At 44.8% G+C, this 22,039-nt stretch overlaps 1 protein-coding gene across 16 annotated transcripts in view; it reads right to left on the reverse strand.

The window, feature by feature from the left end:
• Positions 1–22,039, reverse strand: part of TBC1D22A (TBC1 domain family member 22A) — a 403,669-nt gene that overhangs the window by 235,534 nt on the left and 146,096 nt on the right. For all 16 annotated transcript variants that reach the window (XM_063622512.1, XM_055252819.2, XM_055252830.2 and 13 more), the window contains one exon: positions 18,846–18,960. In XM_063622512.1, the coding sequence (XP_063478582.1) occupies positions 18,846–18,960 (115 nt within the window). The remainder of the gene's footprint in view (positions 1–18,845; positions 18,961–22,039) is intronic.

Below are 22,039 nucleotides of genomic sequence, written 5' to 3' on the forward strand. Positions count from 1 at the left end.
CAAGCGAACAGAAAGCAAGGTCCCAAAGACAGGCTCAAGGCCAAAGAAAGGGCTGACTTTCTGCTTGGGGAGCTTATGATGATACACAGGGTCCACGTCATTGTTTACAAGGAATGCTAACATCATCCTCTGCATAAAGTACATCCGGGACTTGCCAGATACTGACTCAGGCACTGCGTTTCCATAACATGGCCCAAACTGAGCCCTCTACTGCTGCCTCCCAAAGGGGTCCACACACACAGGGGCTGAGGAACAGAGTTCTATGTAGAAAGTTCCCAGCACACCAGGTCCAGGGGACCGTTGGGCACATGCTTGCTTCTCCCACACTCTAAGCACGAGGCCTGCAGTACCCGGGTTCCAACCCAATTGTTCAATTGTTGTTTTACCACAAACGTGTATGCATGCACATACGTGCGCACGCACACACACACACACACACACACACACACAGAGACACACACCCTTGTCTTTGCTGACTTTCTAATCAGGCCAGTTGAATAAGGTACCTTTAGGTTGAAAACTCACATACCAGTACTGGAGAGTGTAATAATTGCTCCTGGCTCTTCAATTCACTGAGTCACTTAGCATCTTTGAGCTCGTGCCCATGTGGAAGCAGCCTTGCATGTGAATACTAAAGCATCTATCCATGAATGAAGTACATCTGTAAGCACAGAGACACAGATGTTTGTCCTGTCAAGCCAATCAAAGACCTATTAATAATTAAGGTAAAGAAAATACCAAAGACAGAGTAAGATGGCACTCTCTCACATGGTGGTGAGAATATATGTGTTCATTTCTTTCTGGAAAACAACCTAGCAAATGTTATCCAGACCTAAAAACGCTCACAGCCACTGATTCAGTAACACCTCTTCTAAGAATGCATCGCAAGACTAATGCAAAACACCATCAAGGATTTGTTTACGGAGCCACCACATGCATTATCAACAGTGAAAAAGCAGAAACTACACAATGTTTGTCGATAGAAACTGCCGATTATATCTCCTTACAACAGGATAATGAGCTTCCACTTTCTTTTTTAACCTGTTTAACTGAGATATAATTCACATGCCACATAATTAAATTATTTAAAGTGTTTTTTCATATATCCACTAAGTTGGGTAACCACCACTACAATCTAATTTTACAACATTTTGCCTCCCCCCAGAAGAAACTCTGTACCCATTAACAGTCAATCCCCCGGCCCCCACATTCTACTTTCTCCACATCCTTGCCAACATTTGTAACTGTTAATTTGTTATTGTTCATCTTTTTGATAGTAGCCATCCTTGTGGGTGTGAAGTGGTATCACACTGTGGCTTCTGATTTGTATTCCCTAATGATTAATGATGTTGGCCATCTTTTCTTATATTTATTGCTCATTTGTATATTTTCTCTGGAGAAATATCTATTTGAACACTTTGCCCATTTTAAAATTAGGTTTGTCTTAATACTGAGTTGTACGAGTTCTTTGTATATACCAGATATGAGTCTCTTTTCAGATATATGATTTGCAAACATCTTCTCCCATTCTGCGGAATGTTTTTTCATGTTCTTGAGAGTATTATTTATAACACAAAAGTTTTCATTTTGATGAAATCCCGTGTATCTATCCTTTGTCCCTTTTGGTGTCATATCTCAGAAACCATGGCCTAACCCAAGGTCACGAAGATTTCCTCATGTTTTAAGAGTCTTATGATTTCAGCTCTTACATTTAGGTCATGATTCACTTTATCTTTTGTGTGTACGGAGAGGCAGGAGTGGAACTTCATCTTTTTGCATTTCAATATCTAATAACCGTCCCACGACTACTGGTTGGAAAACACAAATTTCCTCACTGAATACTCTTGGCATTTTTGTCAGAATTCAATTGATCATAAATATGAAGGTTTATCTTTGGCCTCTCAATTCTATTCCACTGATCTACATGTCTATCCACATGGCAGCATCATAGTCTTGATTAATGTAGCTTTGTAATAAATTCTGATACCAGAATGTGTGAGTCCTAATCTTTGCTTTTCTTTTTCAAGACTGTTATGGCTATTCTGGGTTCTTTTAATTCCCAAATGAATTTTAAGATAAGCTCGACAATTTCTGCTAAGAAGCCATTTAGGCTTTTCATAGGGACTGCACTGAATCTTTACATCAATTTGAGGAAGAATGCCACCTTAACAATATTAAGGTTTCCAATCCATAAACATGGGATGCCTTTCCATTTATTTAGATCCTCTTTAATTTATTTCAACAATATTTTGTAGTTTTCAGAGTGCGAATCTTGCACTTCTTTTGCTAAATTTATGTCTAAATATCTTACTCTTTCTGATGTAAGTGGATTTTCCTAGTTCCATTTTTAAATATTTCATTGCAAGTGCATAAAAATGTAACTGATTTTTTATCTTGATCTTGCATCCTACAAACCCGAATTGGTTTATAAGCTTTCGTCGTTTTCTAGTGGATTCCTTGGGGATTTTCTACGTACAAGATCCTGTCATCTACAAATAGAGGTAGTTTTATTTTTTTCCATTCTGGATGACTTTTGTTTCATTTTTGGGCTTAACTGCCTTAGCTAGAACCAATACTAAAATGGAAGTGGAGAAAGTAGACATCCATATCTTACTCCTGATCTTAGGGGAAAAACTTTGTCTTTTAAACTAAGCATGATATTAGTCACAGAATTTTCATGGAAGCCTTTATTAGAGAGGAAGTTCTCTTCTATTCCTAGTTTGTTGAATGTTTTTCTCATAAAAGGGTGTTGGATTTTGTCAAATGCTTTCTCCATATCAACTGAGATGGTCATGCAGTTTTTGCCCTTTAGTCTGTTAATACAGAGTGTATTACACGGACTGATTTTCAAATGTTGAACTATCCCAGCATTCCTGAAATAAATTCCACTTGTAATAATGCCTAATCCTTTCAATACGTTGCTAGATTCAGTTTGTCAGGACTTTGCTGAGGATTTTTAAGTCCATTGTGATAAGGAATATTGCTCTATAACTTTCTTTCCTTGTTATGTCTTCATCTCACTTTGGTCTCAGAGTAATACCGGCCTCACAGAATGAGGTGAAAAGTGTTCCCTCCTCTTCTATTTTTTGAAAGAGTCTATGAAGAAATAGTGTTAATTCTTCGTTAAACCTTTGATAAAATTCACAAGCGAAGTCATCTAGTCCTACGATTTTCTTTGTGGGGATTTTTGAAATTATTATTTCAATAATCAATACTCAATAACAAGTTAACATTCTTTAAATTATTGATGAAAATTAGTTCATTATTAATTTTAAATTGTTAATAATTAATTCAGTCTCAAAGAGAGACTTATTTTATGGAAATGGCTCACACAATGGTTGGGATTGGCAAGTCTGAAATCTGTAGGGTAAGCTAGCAGGCTGGGAACTCGGTCAGGATTTCCCATGATGCAGTCTTAAGAAGAATTCCTACTTCTTCAAGAAACTTCAGTCTTCGAGCACATGGCCTTCAACTGATTAGATCAGGAGGCCCACCTACATTGTGGAGGGTAACCTGCTTTACTCAAAGTCCACCAATTTAAATGTTAATCACATCTAAAATACATCTACACTGCAGCTACAAATAGACCAGTGTTGGACCAAACAACAGGGCACCACAGCCCAGCCAAGTTGGCACAAAATTAACCATCATAGTCAATTTTGGCAATTTGTGTGTTTCTAGGAGTTTCTCTGTTTCATATACACTACCTAGTTTGTAGAGTTTTTCATAGTATTACTTTAATGCTGTGTATTTCTAAAATTTCTCATGAATTTAGTAACTTGAGTTTTCTCTCTCTCTCTGGTCAGTCTAGCTACAAATCTGTTTCACTTATTTCTGTTCTAGTCTTCATTATTTTCTCCCTTGTTTGTTTTGGCTTTATTTTACCCTTCTTTTTCTAAGTTTCTGAAAGTGAATGATTTGAGGTCTTTTTTAATATAGTCCGTTACAACTGTAAATTTCTCTTGGATCACTGCTTTAACTACATCCTGTAAGTGCTGATATATTGTGTTTTCATTTTCTTCATCTCACAGCAATTTCTAATTTCCCTTATGATTTCTTCTTTGACCCACTGGTTATTTAGGGCGTGTTCTAAAATGTCTACATATTTGTCGTTTTCTTTAAATTTCCTTCTGTTACTGGCTTCTAACTTAATGCCATTGTGGTCAAAGAATACGCTTTGTATAAACTCCATCTTCTCAAAAGTATTATGGCTTGTTTTATGGCCTAGCATATGGTCTATTCTAGAGAATGCTCCACAAGCACTTGAGAGGAACATGTATCCTGCTGCTGTTGGGTGCAGTGTTCTGTGGATATCTACTAGATCTAGTTGGTTTTCTGTGTTGTTTATTCTTCTAGTTTCTTGCTGATTTGTCTCATTTTTCTAGCCATTATTGAAAGTAATATGTTGCTACTTATAAAAAACGTATTTTTTTAAAATGTTGAATGACACTGGAAAATGGTTAGATACTAAGCAAAAAGCAATACTGAAATATGCATGCATAATATAATAGCTACTATGGAAAAGAATCTACAGAGTAAAAGGCCAGAAAAAAATTACCCAAACGTTCAAGTGACAGCTTCTGGGATGGCAAAGCCATACGGTTATTCAACTTTCCAATCTTTTAAACAGTAAGTCCATTACCCTAATTATTTCCAAAATGTTTTTAACTAGAAAAAATGAATATATATGAGTCGTGGGCAATGCAAAGATGTGGCACCTGCACAGTCAGTTCAGGGGCTGCAAAGCCAGCAACCTCCACTTTGCTATTCCACCCACGAGCAACCCCAGGGAGCTCTCGGCTTGTCTCACGTGGGTCTGGAACTGCCACAGAAAATGTGCTATGCTCAGATGCTTTGGTTTTTACCTTTCAATGTTTCTGAGATTAACTGTGAAGCACAAAAGCACCTAAGCTACGAGGAACATTCAAGGAAGTCAGGCAAAGGATGTATTTGGCAGTAGCCTTGGTTTAGACAACACAAAAACAAGGTAGAGTGAAGTGAAATTTAAATGCAAACAATAGAAAGCTAAAACAAATCATTCTAAAGCTACAACTTATCAATGAGAAACTAGCACCAGCTCTTCTTTCCCTCACTGTCACTCAAAGCTCTATTAATATTCTGATAATGGAAATAGGCAAAAGAATGACTGTGCTGCTAAAATCCAGTGTGAGCATGTTCTCTGCGTTAGTCCTCTCGTGTGTCCCACCGGCTGTGGGGATTTTACCTGCCATTCTGACAGCACACTAATCACAACTCTAGCAGTCCTCCAGCTCCAGGAGCCATATGCTAGAATGTCCTCTCTGGGTAACTACATGTTTAAGAGCAATCCATACTTTCAGAATCTAACTTACAAACAGGAATATAATTTTTTTTTTTTTTTTTTTTTTGAGATGGAGTTTCGCTCTTGTTGCTCAGACTGGATGGAGTGCAATGGCGCAATCTTGGCTCACTGCAACCTCTGCCTCCTGGGTTCAAGCAATTCTCCTGCCTCAGCCTCCCAAGTAGCTGGGATTACAGGCATGCACCACCAGGCCCAGCTAATGCTTGTACTTTTAGTAGAGACGGGGTTTCACCATGTTGGTCGGCTTGGTCTCAAACTCCTGACCTCACGTAATCCGCCCACCTCAGCCTCCCAAAGTGCTGGGATTATAGGCGTGAGCCCCCCGTGCCCAGCAAAATAAATATTCTTAATGTTCTTAAGTAAATGCACTGTTTATTCTAATCCCATTCACATTTGCTTTCAAGAGTAATTTAAGAGAAAATGACATAGAAAATCAAGTCAATTCGATATTAAACATACTGATGTTGAGAATCCATCGTAAAACACTCTTCACCTTCCAAAATGTGGTCCTATTGCTCCCCTGCAGCACAACCAACATCCAGTCACTCCGAGTTATCCGTCCAAAGTACTCAGTCAGGATATCCAGTCACTCCGAGCTATCAGTCCAAAGGACTCACTCAGTCAAGACATCGTCACTCCAAGCTATCAGTCCAAAGGACTCAGTCAGGACATCCAGTCACTCCAAGTTATCAGTCCAAAGGACTCAGTCAAGACATACAGTCACTCCGAGCTATCAGTCCAAAGGACTCAGTCAGGACATCTAGTCACTCCGAGCTATCAGTCCAAAGGACTCAGTCAAGACATCATCACTCCGAGTTATCAGTCCAAAGGACTCAGTCAAGACATCATCACTCCGAGTTATCAGTCCAAAGGACTCAGTCAGGACATCTAGTCACTCCGAGTTATTAGTCCAAAGGACTCAGTCAGGACATCTAGTCACTCCGAGTTATTAGTCCAAAGTACTCAGTCAGGACATCCAGTCACTCCGAGTTATTAGTCCAAAGGACTCACTCAGTCAAGACATCGTCACTCCGAGTTATCAGTCCAAAGGACTCAGTCAAGACATCCAGTCACTCCGAGTTATCAGTCCAAAGGACTCAGTCAGGACATCCAGTCACTCCGAGTTATTAGTCCAAAGGACTCAGTCAAGACATCCAGTCACTCCGAGTTATCAGTCCAAACGACTCACTCAGTCAAGACATCGTCACTCCGAGCTATCAGTCCAAAGGACTCAGTCAAGACATCGTCACTCTGAGTTATCAGTCCAAAGGACTCAGTCAAGACATCATCACTCCAAGTTATCAGTCCAAAGGACTCAGTCAAGACATCATCACTCCGAGTTATCAGTCCAAAGGACTCAGTCAAGACATCCAGTCACTCCGAGTTATCAGTCCAAAGGATTCACTCAGTCAAGACATCGTCACTCCGAGCTATCAGTCCAAAGGACTCACTCAGTCAAGACATCATCACTCCGAGTTATCAGTCCAAAGGACTCAGTCAAGACATCCAGTCACTCCGAGTTATTAACCCAAAGGACTCAGTCAAGACATCCAGTCACTCCGAGTCATCAGTCCAAAGGACTCACTCAGTCAAGACATCGTCACTCCGAGTTATCAGTCCAAAGGACTCAGTCAAGACTGTTTCTACATTTAAATAGCACGGAGGCATCAAAGATGGGGAGGGGGGCAAATACTTCTTTGTTTCTTGCTCTGCTAAAAATGTTTAAGCTAAAATACAATTTTCTGCTTAAACCGTGGAATTCAAGATGATGGAATAATGCTCCTTAATTCAAAATCAAGTTTAACATACTTAAAAGTAATATGACAGTCGCTGTTTGAGAAGTACAGGCTTTACTTAAAAATTACACCATGCCTAAAGGAAAGAAAAACTAAAAAAAAAAAAATTCACCAACACTGGATGGTTTCAGAAATTATGCTACATGATCTCAATAGAATATTATGAACAGAAGGTAGAAATGATTTTTATAAAGATTTCTTAATACAAGGAAAAGCCTATATTATAAGGTTAAATGGGAAAAAAACAGGAAACAAAATGTTACAGATAATATGCACTTGACTATGTAAATACAATGCATAGAAAAAAACACTTAGAGGAAATACAGAAAACAGCTGCTTATGCACAGTGGTACGGCGGCTGCCTCATGGCCACACACAGGACAGTCACCCCTGAGTGAGCACTGAGCGGGCAAGTGCCCCGCACCCTGGCGCAAAGGACGGGCTGGAACCACAGCTCAGGCTCCAGGCTGGATGAGTCCTCCTTCCTCCCAGCCCAGACCTAGACAGTGGGACCCTACCAGCCTAGAGAAGAGACCCAGGATAGCTTCGAGGCCCAGCCCTGGGCGGGGCAAGAGATAGGGAAGGGCCCAGACTCACACTGCTTGCCACACAGAGGTGATACCGTGGTGCCACCCCCAAGGAACTGAAGCAGAGCGCAGGACTCTCCTCATGCAGATAGCCACTGGTCTCTTGGGAGCAGAGAAAGTAGGGAGACCCTTCTCCAGCCCCGCTCCCCGCAGTGTGGCTGTGTGGGGAGAAAGGATCTTAATCAAAGGGGAGGCTGCACAGTGAGGAGACAGGCTTCAATAAGGCTTCTTAACAGTGGGATGGCCAAGTATTTTAACTGCTTCCTTCGTAACTTATCTATATTTTCCAGTTATCTCTATACTGTTTCTAAAGCCATGTTTTTACATTACTCTGTAACACTGAAGGAACATACTTCAAAATAGTAAGAGCCAATTATGACAAACCCACAATCAACAGCACACTGAATGGGCAAAAGCTGGAAGCACTCCCCTTGAAAACCAGAACAAGACAAGGATGCCCACTCTCAAAACTCCTATTCAACAGAGTATTGGAAGTCCTCGCCAAAGCAATCAGGCAACAGAAAGAAATAAAAGGCATTCAATAGGAAGAGACGAAATCAAATTGTTTGCAGTCAATATGATTCTATACCTAGAAAACCCCATAGTCTCTGCCCAAAAGCTCCTAGATCTGATAGCTTCAGTAAAATTTTAGAATACAAAAATCAATGTACAAAAAGCAGTAGCATTTCTGTACACCAACAATGTCCAAGCTGAGAGCCAAATCAAGAATGCAATCCCATTTACAACAGCCACAAAAAGAATAAAATACCTAGAAATACAGCTAACTAGGTAACATATAAGATCTCTACAACGAGAATTACAAAACACTGCTCAAAAAAATCAGAGATGAATATACAAATGGAAAACCATTCTATGCTCATGGATAAGAAGAATCATTATTGTTAAAATGGCCACACTGCCCAAAGCAATTTACAAACTCAGTGCTATTCCTATTAAACTACCAATAAATGACATTTTTTGCAGAATTAGGAAAAAAAACTATTTTAAAATTCACAAGGAATCAAAAAAGAACCTGAATAGCCAAAGCAATCCAAAGCAAAAAGAACAAAGCTGGAGGCATTACAATATTCACACTTGTGAATATACTTGTGAGTATACTTGAAACTATACTTCGGGGCTACTTTAACAAAAACAGCATGGCACTGGTAACATGGCACAGTAACAAAAACAGACACATAGACCAATGGAACAGAAGAGAGAGCCCAGAAATAAAGCCACACATTTACAGCCATCTGATCTTTGACAAAGTCAACAAAAACAAGCAATGGAGAAAGGACTCCCTATTCAATAAATGATGCTGGGATAACTGGTTAGCCATACACAGAAGATTGAAACTAGACCCTTTTGTTATACCAAAATCAACTCAAGATAGATTAAAGACTTAAATGTAAAACCTAAAACTGTAAACATCCTGGAAGATAACGTAAGGAAATACCACTCCAGACACAGACCCTGGCAAAGATTTCATGACCAAGATGCCAAAAGCAATTGCAACAAAAACAAAAATTAACAAATGGGACTTAATTACACTAAAGAGCTTCTGCACAGCAAAGGAAACTATCAACAGAGTAAATATACAACCTACAGGAGAAAATATTTGCAAACCATATTTGCATACCATCACACACCAGTCAGAAAGACTATTACTAAAAAGTCAAAAAAAAAACAGATGCTATGAAGTACGTGATGCTAGTGAGAATGTAAATAGTTCAGCCACTATGGAAAGCAGTTCAGCAATTTCTCTAATAACTTAAAACAGAACTAGTGTTCAACCCAGCAATGCCACTATTGGGTATACACCCAAAGGAATATCAATCATCCTACCATAAAGACACACACGTGTATGTTCATCACAGCACTATTTACAATAGCAAAAAATATGGAAACAACCTAAATGTCCGTCAGTGGTGGACTGGATAAAGAAAATGTGGTGCATATACACCATGGAATACTATTCAGCTATAAAAAAAGAACAAGATCACATCCTTTGTGGCAACGTGGGTGGAGATGGAGACCATTATCCTAAAAGAACCAATGCAGGCACAGAAAACCAAATACTGCACGTTCTCATTTATAAGTGGGAGCTAAATACTGAGTACACATGGACCCAAAGAAGCAAACAATAGACACCAGGGCCTGCCTGAGGGTGGCGAGCGGGAGGAGGGTGAGAATCGAGAAACTACCTCTCGGGTACTACACTTATTACCTGGGTAACTAAATAATCTGTACACCAAACCCCTGTGACTCACAATTTACCTATATAAAAAACCTGTACATGTACCCTTGAACCTAAAATAAAAGTTAAAAAATAATAATAATAACATAGTGGCCGGGCACAGTGGCTCATGCCTGTAATCCCAGCACTTTGGGAGGCCCAGGTGGGTGGATCACTTGAGGTCAGGAGTTCGAGACCAGCCTGGCCAACATGGTAAAACCCCGTCTCTACTAAAAATACAAAAATTAACCGGGCATGGTGGCACACACCTGTAATCCCAGCTACTCAGGAGGCTAAGACAGGAGAATCGCTTGAACCCAGGAGGCAGAGGTTGCAGGGAGCCGATATCGCACGACTGCACTCCATCCTGGGCAACACGGTGAGACTCCATCTCAAAAAAATAAATGAATAAATAACATAATGTTAACTTCAAAAAATAAATAAAAATTACATATTGTTTCAATGTTTAAACAAATATTAATAAAGTGCTCTATAAACACAAAAACTTTCTGTAGGGATCCAATTCAACAGAGTTTCTCCAATCCACGAAGCTTCTCTGTGCAAAGCATGACACATGCATGCAACACAGTCCCCAGATTCGAGGAGCAGCGAATCTACCTGGGAGAGGTACAACAGGAAAAAAGAAAACAGAGCACACATCAGGAATGAAACAGAATCACAGCCTCCATGAGTTTTAGAGAATATATGGAAATTTTACCTTTCCATATATCCGTTCTAAAAAGTTAAGGTGTAATTGTCACAGGACATGACTAAATGATTATTAGAATGGGAGAATACCCAGCTTTGAGCTAGGCACAGTGGCTCGTGCCTGTAATCCCAGCACTTTGAGAGGCCAAGGAAGAAGAATTCCTTGAGTCCAGGAGTTTGAGACCAGCCAGGGCAATATAGCAAGACCCTGCCTCTACAAAAAATAAAAAATTAGTCAGGCATGGTGGTGCATGCCTGTAGTCCCAGCTACTTGGGAGGCTGAGGTAGGAGCATCACTTAAGCCTGGGAGGTTGCAGCTGTCACGAACCACGATAACGCCAGTGCACTTAGCCTGGGCAATAGAGCAACACTCTGTCTCTCTCCTTCATTCATACATACATACATACATACATACGTACAAACACACACACACATACCTGATACTCAGCTTTAAGCCTAGAAGAAAACATCAGCGTATGCATCCATTTTAAGGGGGCTAAACAGTTGCCATAAAGGTTCCCTCTTACGACAGGGAATTTGGCACTGGGCACGAAGGCTGTCAACACTGCAGGTGTGCTGGGCTATGGGGAAAACAGCAGCACCGGGGAATTTATTTGTCTTTACAAATGATTTCTACAGTCAACATCCCTTCTTATCTGAGTTTTTATCACAGTTTGAGAGTAAGAGGCAGAACTCAATCTCTTTAAATTAATATAAGATTCAGTAAAGTCTACAAAAAAAAAAAAAAAGCGTGAAAGATAATGACAAGTGTTGACCAGGATGTGGACACTCCTGCAGGAAGAGGAAACATACGCTCCTCCCACAATGCTGTGGGCAGGGAAAATGGTGGCACCACGTGGGAAAGCAGTCTGGCAGGTCCTCAAAAGGTTAAACAGAGTTACCATGTGACCCAGTAATTCTCCCAGTTATATACCAACAGAAATGGAAACACATATCTACATGAAGACTTGTACATGAATACTCATAGCAACGTTATTCCTTAGTCAAAATATTAGTCAAAAATGGAAACAATATTAGTCGAAAAATGAAAACAATCCAAATGTTCACCAACGGATAAGTGGAGAAACACAACGTGCTGCGTCCATACCCAAGGACGTTACCTGGCTACGGAATGAAGGAAGTACTGATTCACGCTGCGTGGATGAACCTTGAAAGCATGATGCCGAGTGGAAGAAGCCAGACACAAAGGGCCATGCACCGTGTAATTCCACTCACGTGAAATGTCCAGAAGAAGCAAATCCACAGACACAGAAAGCAGATGAGAGGCTGCCTGGGGCTAGTGGACAAGAGAAGAGGGAAGGATGGGGAGTGACTGCCAATGGGTATAGGATTTCTTTTGGGGATGATGAAAATATTCTAAAAACAAATGTGCTGATGGTTACACTACTCTAAATATTCTAAAAATCTTTCAACTTTACACTCTAAGTGGGTAAAAGTTATGGTTTCTACACTGAATCTCAATAAAGCTGTTTTTAAGCAGCAGCAGTAAGTGCAGCTGCATGGAGGTTGGGAGTGGGTGGGGGACAGAAGGAAGGAGAATGGTGACTGCTGGAGTCAGATGACGGGCATGCAGGTTCTTCGGACAATTTTGTTGACTTTGTATTTGAAACTTTCCATCATAAAAAATTATTTAAAATAAAGCTGCAAGAGGCTGTGGTCCACTGACTGCAATCTTCCCCCAGCACAGAAACACTCAGGCCCCCATTTCTGAGGGAGGGCAGGGAGCTGATGTGACAGTTTGCTTGCCACTATTCTTCAGCCTGTTTTTGGCAGGTCACTAGCAAGATCCCCACTATCAAATGCTTTGACCAATTTTCAGTCTCCATCCCTGTGAGCTCTGCTGACCACTCCCTCCTTCCTGAAGTTGTCCCCTCCCTTGATTTCTGATACCTCAGGCCTGGCCTTTGTCCTGCCTCTGAAATCACTTCTTCTCCATTTCCTTACCACACCGCCATAGCTCTCCCTGGGGCACACACTGGTCTGGCAGCCTGCATGCACACACACACCCTCTTCCTTGCCTCCTGTCTCCACCCACATCTTCTCCAGGCCCTGTGACTGGTGGGTGGCAAGGGTGTGGCCGATGGAGGACGTCGCCGTGTGGGTTCCAGGAAAGCTTCCGAAAACATATGGGCTCAGCTGACGCGTGCTTTGGCCTCGGCCCTGCGCCCTGCACCATCTCCCTCTCTCCAAACCTAGGACAGGGACCCAGCAGAGGAAAGCCACAGGCAGCAACAAGGAAAGTGACAGTACGATGATCACAAGAGCGACATATACTGGACACTTCCTCGTTCCAGATCTGGTTCTAAGCTGTTTTTGCCTCACTCAGTCTTCACACCAACCAAGAGACTGGTGCCATGACGATCGCCATTTCGCGTCCACTGCAGAGATCACTGAGGCCCCAAGGCCGTCTGCAGCTCTTCAGGGGCAGTGCCAAGATCTGGACCCCAGCGGTCAGGCCCCAGAGCTGCAGTGCATCCTTCACAGATCCCAAAGGCTGCCCTCAGGAGCAGGAGCCACCTGGACTTTCAACGCCCAGACTCCTGCATGGGAGAGCACCATAAATCTCCCTGTGGGACAGCCCCATTGCCAGCTCCTCGAGTCACAGACAGTCACACCTCAGAGACCCCTGACACATCAGAGAGCCGCTGGATCCTGTGACCTGCTGCACTCCACTCTCCCCAGACACACACATCCACAGCCACAACTGTCAGCAGCCATTTCCAGGCCGACAATTTCCAGACTAACCTCCACTGCAGATCTCCTGCCAAGGCCCGGATCCCAACAGACTCTTCTACTTGATCACTGCCGACAGAGCACGCTCAGCACATCCTAAATCAGAACCCCATCCCACCTCCTCAACCCGCTCTTTCTACTCCACGTCTGATCCTGGTAAACGGCATCACGCCCCTCACAGGGCCAGGAATCTAGGAGGTCACTGGATTTTTCCTTCTCATTCACGCTCCCCTCCGCTCACACCAAGCTACCTTGGTGCCCTCACAGCAGCCTATTTGACATCCAGGACCAGGCCCTCCTCTCGGGCCCAGTCCTCCCTCAGCAAGTCTCCTGCCTCCGCCGGCCTCTGGTCTGGGCCCGCTCCTGTGCCCCTCAGTGTCTCTACACCAGGTGTCGCTCCTCTGCTGTTATAAACTCTAAGATGCTCTGGACCCTATGTTATTCTCATCCTAGACCTACCTTCTTCCGTGGCCTGAACTAAGTCCAAAGTAGCATGTGCCTTGCTGTTTCCTCTCAATTCCAAAAGATTAGACTGAAAAGTATGTCTTCTGCCTGTTCCTGAGTGTCGTCTCTAATGGGTGTGCTAACTGGAGTCTCCTCCACACTCTGCCCGCCACGTGGGTCAAGGACACAATCTGCAAGAACAAGCACCCACGCTCGGCTCTGATCTGGAATGGGCACATTCAAGCTTTAGCAAATTTATCCCTATGTGCTTCTAGTTTCTTCCCCACTCCCTAAGGCTTCAACCTCTGAAATTTATGAGCTGCGAAACCTTCCTGGCATACAGAACTTCTCCGTGTTCGATCTCCCCCTCACATTATACCCTCTCGCTTCATTTTCACTTGTAGAGTTTTCTCCCCAAGCTTTGGTGATGTCGAACTGGCTGTATTTACTGGACTTCACTGTCTTCACATGCTTTGCACACGGCTGCCCCTGCCTCTGAGGTCACCAAAGATCGCTTGACCTCTTTCTCCAATGACAGGCACCTCCAGGGCCTGAGCGAGACTGGTGGGTGCCACTCAAACAGAGGTTAGTTACAGATTTGTTTCCCATTTGCTTGGAGAGGCTGAGGCTAGCACTAGTGAGGAGGGTGCAAGTGGGTTTGTGTCTCTGTATGGTTATGTGTGTGTGTCCGCATGCATGTGCCTGCACACCTGTGTGCACAGCATGTGTGTGTGTGCAAGTGCGTGCGCTAAACATGCATTTACAGACTCTGCATCCACCAACAGCAGGACCAAACTGCCCTTCCCAAATAGTGGCGAGCTCCACGAGAAGACCTGGGATGCATACCATGTGTTCCTGACTCAGGCCGGCAGTGTCCTGGCACCCACAGAGACCCATCGAACCCTGACCCCCCTCTGAGCACACCTCCACACAGCTTGAGCATGGCTCCCCCAATACAAACTGCTTCTCTGACTCTGACGTCCTGGCCAGCCTCCCGCTGAAGACGAACATTCTCCTCTGCGCTGGGAAGCAGTTCACCTAATCGACTGGTCTGCCTTCAGACCAGGTCCTGTGTGTCAACCTCAACCAGGGCAGCTCTCACTAGTTGCTTAAGCAATGAGGCAACCTCCTATGAAATCATAACTGGAAACAAAGTGTCAGAGGGGTTGCAACACAATTCACTACATGCGTATGTCCTCACCCTCAGGGGCTAATCTGTCCTCGGGTAAAGCTCATCTCTCCAGATTACAGCAAGGATGGGAATCTGAAGCCCACCACATCCTTCTTTCCAAGTCAAAGAAGGTAACACTGAGAGGGCTCTGAGTGCCAGCATGTGCAGAGTCAGAACCTCCCACTGACAGCCAGAACGAGGAGCCACTCCCGGAGAGCTGCTCCCACTCAGGACCAATGCCATGCTCCAGGATTCCCACCTCCCGTGGAACCAGTGGGAGCATGTGGCAGGCCAGGAGCCGTGGATCTTTAAAGGCTCTGGACACATGGTGAACACACATCCCCAGAAAGAGCCCAGCTCCCACTCAGGCATCACAGATCTGTCTGCTGTTGCCTGAAAGCCCCTGGAGAAATCCTACACCCCGGGGATTTCTTAAACCTTCAATTAACTGGGATGCTATCCTGTACTTCAAAGAAAGAGGAATATCCAAGTAACAACACAAGCTCATCCCCAGAACCAGGCCAGCTGCAGCCCTCAGGAGGTAGCCACGCCCAGGCCAGTGCTACAGGCAGCTGCACCAAAGGTGTATGAGCGGTCACATGATAACCTGAACGCTGAGGCCCAAGGACTGGCAGGTGCTCAGGTGTCGAAACCACAGAATCCCATTAGCAGGCTCTATTCTCTGAAGGAACAGTGAATCTTGAAGATCTTCACTAAGCAGAGCATCTGAGGTTTACCAGCTTGAAGACCCAGCAAACTGAGAGTTCAGCAAACCAGAACAGCCTCTCTGGAGGGCACCCGTGCCCTCTGCCGGTGCTGGAGCCTGCGGGTCCCTGGTCTATGAGCTTCCCCAGAAACCCTCCAATCTCATCCACGCAGCTGCCAGAATGAATGTTCAAAGACAAGAACCTGAGCACAGTGGCTGGGGGTTTCGCACGCCCCTGGGACTAGACCCCAAGATTCTCCTTCTCAGCACCGCAGCCCAAGCCGCCCTGCCCTTCCTCCCAATGCCACTACTTGTCACTGCACCTTGGATTCCAGGCCAGCCCTCCTGCTGCTCTCTCTGAATGCCCGGCCTCAACCTAGCTCCTCCTCATCCCGTGAGACATGGCTAAAACGTCACCTCACCCTGGAGGCCTCTCCTGACCCCTATAAGGGGACAGGTCCTTACAGCAGCCCAGGCTTCCTCTTGATAATGTGAATGTTAATTACTTTAATTAAGACTTTAAATTACTCATCTAAAATCTGTCTTCCGTGCTACAACCACAAACTCCAAGAGGGCAGGGATCAGGCTTTCCTTGTTCTCCTGCCCCGCTCCCACAGCACAGGGCCAGGAAATGCTGTGTCAACACGGGCTGCATTGAACTGAAGTCACCTCCCCACCCCAGCACTCTGCATCCATAAAGGGCTGCATGAATGCCTAAACTTCAGCCCCATAAGGAAGCTGGATAGCACACTACACAAGTTCAATGCTTCTTTACAACATAATGAAAGACAGACTTGGACTATACTAACGAACATTCCCCAAACCTAGGAAGCTAGATCTAAAAAGGACTACAAATGCAATAATCACATGTGAAATCTGGGACCAAACTTCTTTTTTTTTTTTTTTTTTTTTGAGACGGAGTCTCATTCTGTCACCCAGGCTGGAGTGCAGTGGCGCGATCTTGGCTCACTGCAACCTCCGCCTCCCAGTCTCAAGCGATTCTCCTGCCTCAGCCTCCCGAGTAGCTGGAACTACAGGTGCATGCCACCACGCCCAGCTAATTTTTTGTATTTTTAGTAGAGACAGGGTTTCACCATGTTAGACAGGATGGTCTCAAACTCCTGACCTCGTGATTCATCTGCATCAACCTCCTTAAGGGCTCGGATTACAGGCATGAGCCACAGCGCCCAGCCGAAACATTTTTGTATGTCCACTTAACAGTTGACCGACAGAAATAAATGGTATGTTTTACACAGATGTTCGAAAGTGACACCGTATACCCAATGTGTAGTCGTGTTCTGATATGTGCATACGTGTGTGCATGTGCCTGCGTGTGTGACACGGATGCAGGAAGGATGGGGATGCAGGAAGGCAAGAAGAGTGTCTCTGAGCTCATCTGAAGACACCACTTATAGGACACAAATTCCATTTTCTCTAGGCTTTCTTTCTTCTGGACAATTAACATCGTGGTCATGCCCCTTCGTCCTGTCTTGCAGATAATCAGGCAAATGCATTAAGAATCGCTTAGTCTTACAACAGAAGTTAGTGGTAAAGTAGTTAAAACAAACTTATTTACCACATTAATTAAATGGTCTATTTAACATGGAATATCAATTCTCTAATCACATCTCAGTTGAACTTCTCCTTTCAATTAACAACTCTGAAGTCTACTGACAGAGGTCCTACTGTTCCAGGATCATTAAGAGCATTTTCATTATCTGTCAAATGAGGGGTAAGAGGCAGAAAAGCAAGCACCATCAGGAGCGGCCTCTCCTCTACTTAAGAGATGATTAGGGAGTGAGCCGCAGCAGCACTCATTAGTTGCTTAGCAATGAGACAACCTCCTATGAAATCATAAATGGAAACAAAGTGTCAGAGGGGTTGCAATACACTACGTGACATGTCCTCATCCTCCGAGGATAATCGGTCCTCGGGTAAAGCTCATCTCTCCAGATTACAGCAAGGATGGGAATCTGAAGCCGACCAGAACCTGGAAAGGCTAAAAACACCAGGTAATAAAAACAGGCGAGCACCAGGTCCAGAAGCCTTGCAGGAAGACAAAACCGGGTTTAAATTAAAACGCTGCGACTAAACAGTAAAGTCCCCTCTTTCCTATTTATTTTTCATTCATAGATGCATTAAAAAGCAGATCCTCACTTTTATTGTCAGAGGTTTTAACTTAAAACATATTCAAAACAGATTAAGTTATATTACAGTTGATTGTGATAAAGGAAAAATATGCAGTACTTAAAGAGAAACAGCAAAAAAAAAATAGCCCAACCTAAACCGCTGCTGTAATTAATACTCTCATAGAACCAAATGTTACTAGTATAGCAAAAGTAGAAAAGTGATGAAATGCCACAGAAACGCAATTAAAGAAGATTTGATTTTCAGCTTGTAAGCAAAATATGTGAGTGATACTCTATCACCTTAACCTTATCCATTTAAATTCAAACCACTGACTGGGCGTGGTGGTTCACTTCTATAATCCCAGCACTTTGGGAGGCCAAGGCGGGCAGATCACGAGGTCAGGAGTTCAAGACCACCCTGGCCAACGTGGTGAAACCCCGTGTCTACTAAAAATACAAAAATTAGCCAGGCGTGGTGGTGCATGCCTGTAGTCCCAGGTACTCAGGAGGCTGAGGCAGAAGAATCACTTGAACCCGGGAGGCAGAGGTTGCAGTTAGCCGATATCACACCACTATACTCCACCCTGGGCGACAGAGCAAGACTCCATCTCAAAATAAAGATAGATAAACAGATAAGACAGACAGACAGATTGATTGATTGACTGAACCATTAAAGCCAGTACTGTGATGGCCTTTAGAATAAACTACACTCCCCAGATATATTATCTATCTTCAAATATTGTTAAAAAGAAGATATTAATCATTATAACTGCAACTTAATGTCTTCAGTAGTTGAGCATGTGGATTAAAGACATTTTGGAAAGCTGTTGTTGATGAGAAAACTGTTATTCTCTAATATTACCTATTATTAATAACATTAAACTTAGTAGCAATTTTCAATAGTTATAAATATGCATAGTAACACACAGCAAGTCCACTAAAGTTCACGTTTAACGTTTGTGAGAAATCTTACCTAAGTATTCACAAATGAAGACCACAAAGAAAGGAGTGACAAGATCATTTATCCCCTGAACGTATCCACTGGCTGGGTGGCGGATCGCCCATATGAACAAGATCCTTTCAAAAATCTGAAAGAAAACGGAACAGGTGGTAAAGCAAAAAATAAACATGGCAGAAACTTTAAAATGAAAGCATTCTATTACTTAAATTGTATATTGTATTTTTTCATTGTTCCTAATATTAAGATACAAATATAAACAAATATCAATTGCTTTTTTTTTTTTTTTGAGACAGGGTCTTACTCTGTCGCCCAGGCTGTAGTGCAGTGGTGTCACCTCAGCTCACTGCAGCCACTGCCTTCCAGGTTCAAGCAATCCTCCCACCTCAGCCTTCCAAGTAGCTGGGACTACAGGCACGCGCTACCATGCCTGGCTAATTTTTGTATTTTTTGGTATACACAGGGTTTCACCACGTTGGCCAGGCTGCTTGTGAACTCCTGACCTCAAGTGATCCACCCGCCTCAGCCTCCAAAGTGCTGGGATTACGGGCATGAGCCACCACGCACGGCCCTTACGATAACTGAAACTTGATTTAAAAAGAAAATTAACTATTTATTGTCTCACAAGCAATGTGCAGCATTTCACCAGCCCGTGGCTCAGTCCGTCCCTGAGCTGGCTCTCACAGCAGAAGCTCTCTGCTCCTCCACACCCCGCGGGCCACCGTGCAGCAGCATCTGGCCTATCAGTGGAGACTTCCTCAGGGAGGGAGGCATGGATGAGTGAGCAGGCGAGCAGATGAGTGGATGGACAGGTGGGTGGATGGATGCTCTAAATTTCCCTCATAGAGTAAACAGATTTCTTTAAACCTTTGAAAAGTTATCACCATTCAACAAGACAAACTTAAACATCTTCCATCACTTACAAAATCTTAGCAGGCATTCAGGTACCCAGGCCAGGCATGCAGGAGTCATCCCGGCATCCTCCCTTCCAATACTCTCAATATATTCAGTTGGTCCCTCTCTCCCCCATCTCTTACTCCCACCCACTCGCTCCCATCTTCACTCATAAGGAGGGTTTTATTACACCAAGGTGCAACACAATCCTATCACCCACACCATACACGTGCACGTGTGCACACCTGGCTGAAGACCTCTGCATGCTCCTCACCTCCCACGGACACAGCCCCCACCACCACCAGCACAGGCCCAGTGCAGTACCCCCGGCCCCTCAGTCTGGTCCCTGCCCCAGGGTCTCCCCAGCCAGCACCCACATTGTGGCTGCACTGAGCTACAGCATTCTTCCCCAACTGAGCCTGCCAGCAATCAGTCCATACTCCTACCGCTGCCTGGAAAGCCTGCCACGCCCGCACCCTGAGTCTCGATCCCCTGGCTTTCAGGATTCACCTCAAGCACCACTCCCTCCGTGGAGACTCTGCTGCTGCCTGTTCCCTCCCCACTCTATTTCTGGAAGAGCCAACCACTCCCTACTTTGTGGCCCTCTAGTTCCCACTCCTCTCCACTGGGTCACTGGCTGAGGGCTCCAGCCTGACCTTCGGGCTGCCTGCCAGCTAAGGCCAGGTCCAACTGCTCTGTCCAGGCCCGTCCATACAAACAAGGCGCAGGAGGTAGCCTTCAGGAACACACGCTCCGTCAGATGGATGAATTACATCACTTCCATACAAACTCAGCCCCACAGAGCTAACTACACCCGCACCCTGGGGAGTCAATCCCTTCCTACACTGCCTACAATCCTAAATCTTACTGGGCTTGGTAGGCTCCATCCCCAAAATCACCATCAACCCGGGATCTACAAAGGAGGGACCTGGGGCCAACAGGTGAAGTCCCTCAACCCAAGGAGCCTATCTAAAGTGGCAAGAGCAGCCCCAAAGTCCAGGCCCCGCCCTATCCCCACGCTAGCATGCAGTGCACACAGCTGTTCAGATGAGTAACAGAGCCACCACCTAACACAGCAGGCACCTGAGAGACGCCAGTGGAATGAAGAATACATTCGCACATATCTATTCATACACGCTTTTCATTTTCAGTCGACAGCTTTCTAGAGAGAACTGAATATTTAACATCAAAGACCAAACCCACTCAACAACACAGTGCCATTTAAGAATTTCTCATGTACCAAAGCTTAGCAAATGATGTGAATGCTATTTAACTGAGCTGCAAGTAGTGGCCAGAGGAGCCGTGTGGGGCCAGAGGAAGATGAAGAAGCAGGGCAGCAACCCTTCAGCCAACAGTGCTGCACCGCGAGTCACCAACGCAGCCCCAGCCCTGCCAAGCCCCTGGGGCATGAAGGAAGCCCAGGGGACAGCGTGTGACTAGAAGACAGGCAGGCTGGGTCCCTGAAGGCAGGCACGGGGCACGGGTCCAGCTCAACAGCCCTTAGGTCCACTCACCAGCAAGCCTCTGAGGGGCCTCTGAGCCCCCAAAAGGGTCAGACACAGGGGGCAGAGGGGACAGGGGCCACACGAGAACAGGAGCAGCAGCAATAGAAGGAAAAAGGAATGACACAGAGGCGGTGACTCCACGGAAGCTGACCACACAGAGTTACGAAGAAATGGGGAAACTGCCCAGCACCTTCTAACCAAGAAGGCCCAGGGTGCCTGAGGCCACTGACATCCCTCCACGTGTGTCCAGAGGACCGCAGCAGCCAGCAGCCACCGGACCCAGCTCTGTCGCCACATGGCGTCCTCTACAGCCCAGGGAACAGGCAGTGCAGCACCCCAGGAGCATGCGCCCTGGACACAGGGAGTCAAGGCAGGTGCCGCCCAGAGCAGGGGGCAGTCGCACTGCAGGGCTGGGTGTGGGTGAGTGTGTGTGTGTGTGTGTGTGTGTGTGTGTGTGTGTGTGTATAGGAAGAATTTAGGCAGTGGAGCACCCCCACCATTTAACAAGGCCCCTCACTTTCAGAGGGCTTGTTTCACACATGCACGCACGCGCACACATAAACACACACTCTCTCAAGGCTGTATCTACTCATAAGCATGAACGCAGTACTTTCCTCAGCAGCCTAAGTGCTGGATAAAACCAATTTGGCCAATAGGACATACCCAACTTCACCCAGGGAGGATGCCGAGGGGAGCCCAAGTCCTCTCGGCACAACAAGCTCCCGGGCTCTGCAGAACATGAAACAGGCTGCTGCAAGGGGAAAGATCTGAGCGGGCCAGAGCCCCTGACTCAGTTCCACAGCAGAAGCC

This window comes from Symphalangus syndactylus, chromosome 18 (genome assembly GCF_028878055.3).
Source record: "Symphalangus syndactylus isolate Jambi chromosome 18, NHGRI_mSymSyn1-v2.1_pri, whole genome shotgun sequence".
In the NCBI taxonomy this organism is placed as follows: Eukaryota; Metazoa; Chordata; class Mammalia; order Primates; family Hylobatidae; genus Symphalangus; species Symphalangus syndactylus.